The sequence below is a fragment of the Artemia sp. Qi Xiang Cuo genome, chromosome 7, assembly GCF_049724085.1.
Source record: "Artemia sp. Qi Xiang Cuo chromosome 7, ASM4972408v1, whole genome shotgun sequence".
Taxonomy (NCBI): domain Eukaryota; kingdom Metazoa; phylum Arthropoda; class Branchiopoda; order Anostraca; family Artemiidae; genus Artemia; species Artemia sp. Qi Xiang Cuo.
Window position 1 is genome coordinate 41,165,286 of NC_142800.1, and position 12,559 is coordinate 41,177,844.

The 12,559-nt window shown below is 37.0% G+C and overlaps 1 protein-coding gene across 1 annotated transcript in view; it reads left to right on the forward strand.

The window, feature by feature from the left end:
• Positions 1-12,559, forward strand: part of LOC148950281 (glutamate receptor 1-like) — a 413,540-nt gene that overhangs the window by 42,916 nt on the left and 358,065 nt on the right. The window contains exon 3 of the mRNA XM_089091823.1: positions 9,455-9,582. Coding sequence (XP_088947949.1) covers positions 9,455-9,582 — 128 coding nt within the window. The remainder of the gene's footprint in view (positions 1-9,454; positions 9,583-12,559) is intronic.

A 12,559-nucleotide genomic window follows, 5' to 3' on the forward strand; every position in this document is an offset into this window, starting at 1 on the left:
AATCTACCAAGCATACAACTACCACAAATCAGTATCAATAAATAAATGAAACCCAAAACAAAAAGAAATTAAAATAAGTCAAGCTCAAAACGAGCAGAAATTAATCTCAGTAGGGTTCTAAAACCCATGCTTTCTAAAAGCCAGAATATAATTTGTACTTTACTGGAAAAAATCTATTAAATGTTTTCACTTTTATAACTTTAAGAAATGAAAAATTAATTAAGATTTTAAGGAATAAATATCAGCATATGTATATTAAACTGACAATGCACATTTTTTCAGTGAATTTACTTGAATTTTTTAAAGGAATTTTAAAGGAAATTGCTACATATAGTCGCTTATGTAATTAACAAAAAACAATTTTAATAGGCTATCGCCTACTTCTCCCTTTGTAAAAGTCTAAAACCTATTACGTCATTGTAGCTTTACTGAAAACCAATTTTATTACAAACTTTTTTCTTTTGTACTGAATATTGAAAATAAACATTAAAATTATAGTAAAATTTTAACTGATGAGCTTTCAGAAATTAATATCATTATAAATATAATATTCAGTTTAATTTTATTAGTTATTTCTAAAGTTGTTCAAGTCGAATATAGTTTCACTACAAACAAGAGTTTGGATACTGCCCCCTTCCTTAACTGTAAATAAAAACCAAGAGCCTACTGTGTCATTGGCGCTTAACTGAAAACGAATTATATCACAATTATTTTCTTTTCCAGTTCTTACAGCATTGAAAATAAAAATAAAATTACAGTGAGATAAATTCTTTAACGGATGGATCTTTCAACAATTAATATCATTTATACATCAAATATTCAATTTGATATTGTTTATTCTTTCCAAAACTGTTCAAGACGCATACAGTTTTTAGTAAAGCGCCAATGACGCAATAGGTTTTAGACTTTTAAAGTGAGAGAAGGAGGCGATACCCAAATTTTTGTTTGAAGTGATTTTTATTCGTTTCTAGCTTGATTTGTGTATTCAATTCAAGTCGCACTCGTTTTAAGATTTGTTTATTAATTTATATTAATATACATTGCATGTTTGTTTGCATTGATTGTACATTTAATTTCTGTTCTTTTTAAGTTTTAATTATACTTCAATAGCAAAATATTTTTTTTCGTTTAAAGCTTGATTTTCATATTCAATCTAAGCATTACTCACTTTAAGATCTATTTATTCATTTATATTATCACTTATTGTATATTATTTGCTATGATTGTTTATTTAATTTCTGTTCGTTTTGAGTTTCATTTATTCTTTAACAGTAATTTCTGGTCGTTTTCAGTTTGAATTTTTATAGGTATTTGTTTATTCTGATCTTAAGTTTAATATTGGCTTTGCTTTTCTTTGAAAAACTTATTTTTTGGATTTTTTTTAATTGAATTTTCGTTCGTTTTTGATTGCAAAATGTTTCAAGTTTTCAAAAATTCCTTATTTCAAAATCAAGCTTAAAAAAAAAAATCAAATGCTCATCAAAGTATCAAAACTAGTATCAAAGTAACAATATCAAAGTGAAAAAATGGGTTTGTGTCAACCTCGGAGTTTTTATTTTCTGATGTTTGAACTATTTTTAATAAAATGGCTATTTCAAAATTTTCATCGGATGGGTTTGGGGGAACAGAGTGTGGGGGGGGGGGGGGGGCTAATTGTCCTTCGGTCCCTTTTGAATCTTTAGAAGTGAGCTAGAACTTTCTGTATTCAATCAAATGAACCCTCTCTGAAGTTTATAAAAGCATCCTTTCGATAAGAACCATATATACCCCCAGAGTATAACTTACTACGCCAGTCCCTGGGCCCTGGGGGTTGTGGAGACCCCAGAATTTTAATATAGGATGTTTGAACTATTCTAAACAAAATGGTCACCTCAAATTTTTATCGGATGGGTCTATCCATCCGATAAAAACCCAAAGGCGTGGAGGGCGGGAGGGGCTAGTTGCTCTCTTATCTTTTTTACTCTGAGAAAATACACTAGAACTTTTAATTTCCATTCAAATGAGCCCTCTCTGAAGTTCATACGAGCGTCCCGTTCATAAGAACCACATACGACCCCAGGGCATAGCTTACAAAGCCTGCCCCCGGGCCATGGGGGGCTGTGTCGACACCAGAGTTCTTGCTATCTGACCTTTGAACTTATTTAAAAAAATGGCTATCTCAAAACTTGTATCGGATGGGTTTGGGGAAAAAGGATGTGGGAGGGCCTAGGGGCCCTCTGATTTCTTTTGACTCTTAAAAATTGAACTAGAACTTTCAATTGCTATTCAAATCAGTCCTCTCTGAAGTTTATACGAGCATCCCTCCCATAAGAACCATATATGCCCCCAAGACATAACTTGCAACGCCTGTCCCCGGGCCATGGGTGGTTGTGTCGACACCGGAGTTTTTTTTTTATCTTACCTTTGAACTATTTTTAACAAAATAGATATATAAAAATTTTTATAGGATGCATTTTGGGGAAAAGGGGCGTAGGGGATAGTTTCCTTCTGATCTCTTTTGACTCTTAAAAACTGAACTATAACTTTCAAAATCCAATCAAATAAGCCCTCTCTGAAGTTTCTTAGAGAATCTCTTTCACAACAGCTGTATATGCCCCACAGGCATAACTTACAATGCCTACTCTGGGCCCTGAAGGATTGTGTCGATTCCGTAATTTTCATTATATGATCTTTGAACCATTTTGAAAAAATAGCTCTCTTAAAGTTCTTATCGAATGGGTTTGAGAAAAATAGGGCGTGGAAAGGGGGGGGAGGGTGGCTAGTTATTTTCCGATCATTTTGGTTCTTAAAAAGTAAACGAGTACTTTCAATTTCCAATCATATGAGCCCTCTCCGAAGTTTATATGAGCATCCTTTCCGTAAGAAATATATATGCTCCCAGAACATTACTTACAACGCCTGCCTCCTGGCCCTGGTTGTGTCGACCCGGAGTTTTCATTATATGATCTTTGAACTATTTTTAAAAAAAAAATAACTGAAAATTCTTATCAGATGGGTTTGAGGAAAAGAGGGCATGGAGGGGGGGGGGGGGGTCTAGTTACCCTCCGATATCTTTTGACTCTTTAAATGTGAACTAGAACTTTCAATTTCCAAACAAATCAGTCCATTCTGAAGTTTATACGAGCATACCCTCAATAAGAACCATATATGCCCCCAGAGTATTACTTACAACGCCTGCCCTGGACCCCGGGGGTTGCGTCGACACATCTTTGGACTATTTTTAACAAAATGACTACCTCAAATTTTTTGTCAGATGTATTTGGGGAAATAGGGCTAGGGGGGGGAGCTAGTTGCCCTCCACTTTTGACTCTTAAAAAGGGAACTAGAAATCTCGATTTCCAATCAAATGAGCCCCCTTTGAAGTTTATACGACCCCTTCTATATGAAGTGCCTCTGGAAAAAAAAAAAAAAATGGATTGTGGGGGGGGGATGCTAGCTGCACTCTGATTACTTTTGACTTTTAAAAAGTGAATTACAACTTTCAATTTCCAATCAAATGAACCCTCTATGAAGTTTATACGAGCATCACTTCCATAACAACCATTTATGCCCCCTGGGCATAACTTACAACACCTCTTTCTGGGCCCTGGGGGGCTTTGTTGACACTGAAGTTTTTGTTATCTGAACTTTGAACTATTTTTAACAAAATATCCATCTCAAAATTTGTATCTGATGCATTTAGGGCGTGGAGGTGGGGGGGGGGGGGCTAGTTGGCCTCCGTCTCTCTTTTGACTCTTAGAAAGTGAACGAGAACTGTCAATTTCTAATCAAATGAGTTCTCTCCACAGTTTATATGGGTATCCCTTATACTAGAACTATATATACCTTCAGAGCATTACTTACAACACCTGCCTCCAGGCCCTGGGCTGTTGCGGCGACAGAGGAGTTTTTCTTATCTGACCTTTGAACTATTTTTAATGAAATGGCTATTTTAAGAATTTTATTGGATGGGACTGGTTAAAAAAGCGTGTGTGTGTGTTTGTGGAGGGGGGAGGGTACTAGTTGACCTTGGATATCTTTTTACTTTTAAAAAGTAAATTAGAAATTTCAATTTCCAGTCTAATGAGCCGTCTCTGAAGTTTATACGAGCACCCCTTTCATATGAACCATATATACCTCCAGGACAACACTTACAACGCCTATCCCCGGGCCCTGGGGGGCCGTGTTGATACCACAGTTTTTTTTATTTAATTTTTGAACAATTTTTAAAAAACTGGCTATCTCAAAATTTGTAGCGGATGGGTTTGTGGAAAAAAGGAAGCGAGGGAGGGCTAGTTGCCCTTAAATTTCTTGACAGTTAAAAAGTAAACTAGAACTTTCAATTTCCAATCAAATGAGCCCTCTATGAAATTTATACGAACATCTCTTTCATAAGAACCATACATGCCTTTAGGGCATTACTTAGAACGCCTTCACCCGGGCCCTGGGGGGTTGTATTGACGCCGGAGTTTTTCTTATCCGACCTTCGAACTATTCTTAACAAAATGTATATCTCAAAATTTTCATCAGATGGGTTTGGAAAAAGAAGGCGTGGGGGGGGGGGGGGTAGTTGCCATTGGTTCTCTTTTGACTAATAAAAAGTGAGCTCAAACTTTCAATTTCCAATCAAATGAGCCCTCTCTGCAGTTTATACGAGCATCCCTTTCATAAGAACCAGATATGCCCTAGGGAATAACTTACAACGCCTGCCCCTGGCCCTGGGGGGTTGTGTCGACACCTGAGTTTTTTTATATAACTTTTCAACAATTTTTAACTCGATCAATAATAATCGATCAAGCGTGAAACTACCACAAATCAGCATCGATAAATAAATGAAGCCCAAATCGAACAGAAATTACAATAATTAACCGAGTCAAACTCAAATCGAGCAGAAATTAACAAAAGTTGGGCGTAAAATCCCTATGCCTTCCCAAGGCCAGAACAAAATTTGCACTTTAATGAAAAAATATAAATGTTTTTACTTTTATAGCTTTAATAAATCAAATAATATTAACATTTTGATTACTAAATTTCAGTATATGTATATTAAACTGACAATGCACATTCATTTTGTATTTTTTCAGTAAAGTGCAAATTTTGTTCAGGCCTTGGAAAGGAAAAGGGGTTTTACTAAAAAGGGCACTAGCCATTAAAATTTTCAATTGATTGAGCCCTTTTTGGAGTTTCTACGACAACGCTTTCTATAAGAAACCTTATATGCCCCCAGAGCATAACTTACAACCCTTACTCTGAGGGCTGTGGGGTTGTCATCCTCAAAGACTGAATTTCCATAATTTTCAACTACGTTGAACACATGGCTATCTCAAAGTTTTGATTGGATGTGTTTGGGGAAAAGATGGGCGTGAGAGGGGTGTTAGTTGCCCTCCAATCACTTTTGACTATTAAAAAGAGCAGTAGCCCTTTGGATTTCCAATCGAATGAGGCTTTTTTGAAGTTTTTACGACAACGCTTTCTGTAAAAACCTTATATACCCCCAGGGCATAACTTACAACCCACCCTTACACCATAACTTACACCCTTCCATATGAAGTGCCCTGCTCTAAAGGAAAAAAAAATAATAAATGATACATTGCGCCAACATCTTTCTTATATGCCCTCAGGGCATAACTTAGAACTCTTGCCCCTAGGGTTGTGGGGGAGTGTCCTCCTCAAAAACATGTTTTCTAACTGGAAATCGACTACGCTGAACAAAATGACTCTTTCAAAATTTTGATTGGATATTTTTGGGGGACTGATGGGCGTGGGGGGGGCTAGTTGCCCTCCAATCAATTTAGTTTATTAAAAAGGGCACTAGTCACACCAATTTCCAATCGAATGAGCCCTTTTCGAAGTTTCTACGACAACTCCTTCGATGCGAAGTGCCCGGATATGGAGAAAAAAACATTGTGCCCACATCGTTCTTTAATGAGGAAGCGCTGGCGCGCTGCCTATGATCTAGCTTATTACAGAGGAAGTGCAAATTCCTTGTTTTCAGAAAATGTATCAAAAGTGGTTGTTAGATTTTAAATAAGCGTGATGAGAAGTAACATGATTATATTGGGGGGATCCGGACATAATTCAGCCTCTATAGGGAAGGAGCGTTCAACCATTCCTTCCATAAGAACCATATATGCCCCCAGAGCATAACTTAAAACCCTTGTGCTGAAGACTGTGGGGGAGTGTCCTGCTCAAAGATATAATTTTCAGAACTTACAACTACGTTGAACAAAGTGGCTATCTAAAAATTTTGATTGGATATGTTTGGGAAAATGGTGGGCGTAGAAGGGGTGTTAGTTGCCTCCCAATTGCTTTCGACTACTAAAAAGGGCACTAGCCATTAAAATTTTCCATTGAATGAGCCCTTTTTGAAGTTTCTACGACAACGCTTTCTATAAAAAACCTTATATGCCCCCAGGGCATAACTTAGAACCCTTACCCTGAGGGCTGGGGGGGGGGGCGGGGTTGTCATCCTCAACGACTGAATTTCCATAATTTTCAACTACGTTGAACACTTCGCTATGTCAAAGTTTTGATTGGATGTGTTTGGGGGAAAAGTTGGAGTTAGAGGGGGGTTAGTTACCTTCCAATCACTTTCGACTATTAAAAAGGACACTAGCCCTTTGAATTTCCAATTAAATGAGTCATTTTTGAAGTTATAAAAACCTTATATACCCCCATGGCATAGCTTACTACCCCTGCCCTGGGGGCTGTGGGGGGTGGGTCCTCCTCAAAAACATAATTTCTGTTTGGGAATCAACTACGTAGAACAAAATGACTACCTCAAAATTTTGATTGGATGTGTTGGGGGAAATGGTGGGCGTGGAGGGGGTGTTAGTTACCTTCTAATCACTTTTGACTCTGAAAAAGGGCACTAAACTCTCTATTTCCAATCAAATGAGCCCCCTTTGAAGTTTATACGACGACCCCTTCCATATGAAGTGCCTTCTTGAAAAAAAATATTAATAAAACATTGGAGCCGTATAGCCTTTACTATAGACAGCACTATAGCGTTGCATCTGATCACGAATGTAAGGTCCTGACGAGAATTTTGTATAAGACTAACACTTTGAAACAAATGATGAAACTTGTCGAGGAGAAAACGGCAAATGAATAGCCGTTCTTGGCAGTTCCTGGCTCGTTTGAAGCAAATGACGACTACAGCCCTGAGCACTCTGTTGCACCTGGTAATTCCTACAGGCAGTTTTTTGCCCATGGCACTCCGTGGCCCTTGTCACCTCCTGGATCAACCTACTTTCGTTTTAGATCGTGTTATATTTTGTTTAAAACCCATTTTATTAAAATACTATTTTGAAAATAGCGTCATATAGGAAAAATCTGTCTCTTGATATTTTATTAAAACCCTGTTTTATTTTAATTTTTTCCACTATTGGCAATGGTTTCCTCGTGGTTCAACATTAAACACTCGATAACAGATACTTATGACCTGATCCTTCCACCTAGGTTGGATCAGGCATAACCAACCTTAGTTCAACTAAATGGTTGAACTAAGAAGACACTTACTCTTACTTCCACCAAGTTTGTTAGAAACCCGTAATAGGATCTAGTAGAGATCTTTATAACAAGTTTTTAGGAAACCTAGCCGTCTTCAGTGTTTGAAAAGAGAGTGTACCCTTAAAATACACAACGAGGATTCTAGATCTTTGTTTTGACTGAGTTTGGTTGAACGCTCCTTCCCTATAGAGGCTGAATTATGTCCGGATCCCCCCAATATAATCATGTTACTTCTCATCACGCTTATTTAAAATCTAACAACCACTTTTGATACATTTTCTGAAAACAAGGAATTTGCACTTCCTCTGTAATAAGCTAGATCATAGGCAGCGCGCCAGCGCTGCCTAATTAAAGAACGATGTGGGCACAATGTTTTTTTCTCCATATCCGGGCACTTCGCATCGAAGGAGTTGTCGTAGAAACTTCGAAAAGGGCTCATTCGTTTGGAAATTGGTGTGGCTAGTGCCCTTTTTAATAAACTAAATTGATTGGAGGGCAACTAGCCCCCCCCCCCCCACGCCCATCATTCCCCCAAAAATATCCAATCAAAATTTTGAAATAGTCATTTTGTTCAGCGTAGTCGATTTCCAGATAGAAAACATGTTTTTGAGGAGGACACTCCCCCACAACCCTAGGGGCAAGAGTTCTAAGTTATGCCCTGAGGGCATATAAGAAAGATGTTGGCGCAATGTATCATTTATTATTTTTTTTCCTTTAGAGCAGGGCACTTCATATGGAAGGGTGTAAGTTATGGTGTAAGGGTGGGTTGTAATTTATGCCCTAGTGGCATATAAAGTGTTTATAGATGGCGTTGTCATAGAAACTTCAAAACAGGCTCATTCGATTGGAAATTCAAAGGGCTAGTGCCTTTTTTAATAGTTTAAAGGCATTGGAGGGCAACTAACACCCCTCTCACTCCTATCTTTTCCCCAAACACATCCAATCAAAACTTTGAGATAGCCATGTGTTCAACGTAGTTGAAAATTATGGAAATTCAGTCTTTGAGGATGACAACCCCACAGCCCTCAGAGTAAGGGTTGTAAGTTATGCTCTGGGGGCATATAAGGTTTCTTATAGAAAGCGTTGTCGTAGAAACTCCAAAAAGGGCTCAATCAATTGAAAATTTTAATGGCTAGTGCCCTTTTTAGTAAAACCCCTTTTCCTTTCCAAGGCCTGAACAAAATTTGCACTTTACTGAGAAAATACAAAATGAATGTGCATTGTCAGTTTAATTTACATATACTGAGATTTAGTAATCAAAATGTTAATATTATTTGATTTATTAAAGCTATAAAAGTAAAAACATTTATATTTTTACAGTAAAGTGCAAATTTGGTTCTGGCCTTGGGAAGGCATAGGGATTTTACGCCCAACTTTTGTTAATTTCTGCTCGATTTGAGTTTGACTCGGTTAATTATTGTAATTTCTGTTCGATTTGGGCTTCATTTATTTATCGATGCTGATTTGTGGTAGTTTCACGCTTGATCGATTATTTGATTTGATTTTTGCTTATTTTTTGTTAAATGGAGTTCTTCCCTTTCCTTTAAAAAACTTATTTTGTGGAAACAGTTTTTTTAATTAATATGGTAGAAACTCCCACAAGGCACAACGAGGATGCGTACTTTGTTTTCCATCACTCTTGATTGAGATCATACTTGGCAAATGCTGGAACAATATAAATTTATCAAGTCGAGAGTTGAGACCACGACAATGTCGACAAGTCGACTGGGTGCCTTAGAATTTGGATTTCACAGAATTTGATTCTGTATGGTTGAATGTTAATGTTTTAAGAATGAAAAGCGCAGAAAACAACGCTTTTTTATGGGAAAGTCTCTATTTTGTAAAGTTCCCCCTTTGCGAAGAGTGTTTTGGTCACTTAAAACTTGGATGTAAAAAATAGTTAAAAAAAGATATAACTGTAGTGACTTTCTATCATCTGAATAAAAACTGTGTTCTTTTTTAGTTTGCAGCCATCTATCAAGGGGGATTTACGCTTTAATTGGAGTAGTTGGACCAGATGCTTTCGGAATACTTCACTCGTATTCAAATACATTTCACATACCCTTTTTGACTCCTTGGTACCCTGAAAAGGTGAATATTTCCTCTTTATTGTTCGCTTAGTTTTTAATTATGAGCACTTTTGTTATTTGCAAAAGCATAGCATAGGTTGCGGTTTGCGAAAGCATAGGTTGGCTGGCCCCCAGCCCCTCATTGCACTTCCTGGCTGAAGGGCCACGAAACGGAGATCAGCACCGCCGGTTTGGACCTTAAGGGTCTAGTGCCGCATCCTTACCTTACCTTACCTTACTTTTGTTATTCATCCTGTGGGAAATAGAGTAAGCCTTTGATATTAAATAAAATACTTTTTCTGATGTTAAAGGACTTCGTTTGCACTTACATTAATGCCAAAAATTGATAAAATTAACAATGTTATAGGTTAAATTAGGAGTAATTCGTAAGAACTGTGAAGACCTAAAAGTTTTCTATTTGAGTCTGTTCCCTTCTTCTATTTTTCTTTCTTAAATTGAACCCCTAACAAAGGTATAAGGTAGCCTAGTCATTGACAAATCTAATTCAGAGGCTTTTCTCTGCTTTTTTTTTAAACTTCAATATAATTAATTACCAAATAGCCTAAAAGAGTGGCCACTATGTATATTCACATAATATAAGGAAAACTTATGCTGCAAAAATTATTTTTGAGGAGACTCAATTGGGACTTCATCAGTTAATAAGTATTTCAAATTAGAATGAGGCTGGTTCTAACTTAAATTAGGTTAGGTGAAGCTACTCACACGATTTGCAGCTGCAATAGTTTTAATATACTAAAAGAATTTGGGTGGAATAATATTTGTAATAAAGGTAGGTAAATTCAGGTGCATGAATTTATTGACAATTCCAACGTCAAAATTTACTCAGTACTGCACAAGTAATTTAGTCTTTCAATATGAACATCTATAAAAGCTCTTTATTTACAATACACTATCATGAACTGTTCTTTGCAATAACTATTTAAACAAAATACTTGTGCATTGTCTTATTAGTAGTAAAGCCCCAATGCATTGAAAATCCACATTAAAATCCACATTGAATTACACGTTGATATGTGTGTATATTTTCAAGTAATTGGGTTACCAGGGCCATTTGCCTATTACAATGAACTCTACAGGGGTTGGCAGACGGGTTTTCTATTGTGACATCGATTTTTTGGAGGTCAAACTCATGGATACATGTTTATTTTTTTTTTATTTTTTTAAACTGGTATTTTTTCAATGAAGCCCATAGCACTTTGCAGAAACCCGTGAATGTAGGACTGAAAGTCCATTCGTAGTATATCTGAATCCGATAACTAATCAAGTTAGTGTGACCGCCATTTTTTGATCTGGTTAAGTGGGTATAATCTGGTTTGGTTCGTTATTGCGAGAGGCTTACTCAATTTACATCTTAGTGTTAACTGGGCGATCTAATTGCGTAGGTACTAAAGGAAAATTTGAAGGTGGAGAAAAAAAGGGGTAATTAGTGATTGGATAATTTTAACAAGAAATGACTGAAAAGTGTTTTGGAGGAGATGGAATGAATGTGTACTGTATAATACACAAGTGATGATTTGCACAGTGTTGTCAATTTTAAATAGTTTAGAAATAAAAAAAATTAACAAGAAATGGCTGAAAAGTGTTTTGAGGGAGTTGAGTTGCACGAGGGTTGACTTGCACGAGGGTTCAGTTAAAAGCGGATTCAGTTACACGGGGATTAGTTAAATGGGGTCGAGTATCACGGAGGTTCAGTTGTACGGGGTTTCGGTTATACAGGGGTTCAGTTACAGGGGGGGTTCAGTTGCACGGGGGGTATCTGCTATAAAAAAACACTTCCTTCTAAACAAATATGAACATTTTGAAAAGCAGACAAAGAATTGGACACTTTAATCAGAATTATTTGATTAACATTTAAAAAGGGGTAATGAGATATGTGATCTGTATAATACACTAGTGATGTTTGATAAGTATTGTCAATTTAAAATAGGATCTAACGTTCCCTTCGTTCCCTCATTTCTGAGGGCAGGGAGGGGTCAATTTTGGAGGGAAAACATCTGCATCAAGGGGAAGGCTCAGAGATCCTTCGTTCCCACATTTCCGAGGGCAGGGGAGGGGGAGAAGGTGATAGTATTCCAATACAAAAATTCAAGCATAATATAATTTATGCTCCTAGTGGAAGCTCGTAAAGCCCTTCCCCCTCCCCGCAATAGGATTATTGCCTGGCTGTACCTTTAAATAAAGAGAATTAAGGTGATAGTATTACGATAAAATAAGTCAATTATAATAGTATTTATGCTCCTAGTTGAAACTCGTAAAACCCGTCCCCCTCTCCCGCAATAGGATTATTGCCTAGCTGTGACAATGGATATTACCTCTAAATACAGAGAATTAAGGAGATAGTATTCCGATACAATAAGTCAAGTATACTAGAATTTATGCTCCTAGTGGAAGCTCGTGAAACCCTTCCCCCTCCCCGCGCTAGGATTATTGCCTAGCTATGACAATGGATATTACCTCTAAATACAGAGAATTAAGGTGATAGTATTCCGATACAATAAGTCAACTATAATAGAATTTATGCTCCTAGTGGAAACTCGTAAAACCCTTCCCCCTCCCCGTTTTGGATTATTGCCTGGCTGTGTCAATGGATATTAACTCTAAATACAGAGAATTAAGGTGATAATATTCCGATACAATAAGTCAAGTATACTATAATTGATGCTCCTACTTGAAGCTCGTAAAACCCTTCCCCCTCCCCGCGCTAGGATTATTGCCTAGCTGTGACAATGGATATAACCTCTAAATACAGAGAATTAAGGTGATAGTATTCCGATACAATAAGTCAAGTATAATAGAATTTATGCTCCTAGTGGAACTTTGTAAAACCCTCCCCCCTCTCCTGCTCTAGGATTATTGCCTAGCTGTGACAATGGATATTATCTCTAAATACAGAGAATTAAGGTGATAGTATTCCGATACAATAAGTCAAGTATAATAGAATTTATGCTCCTAGGGGAAACTCGTAAAACCTTTCCCCC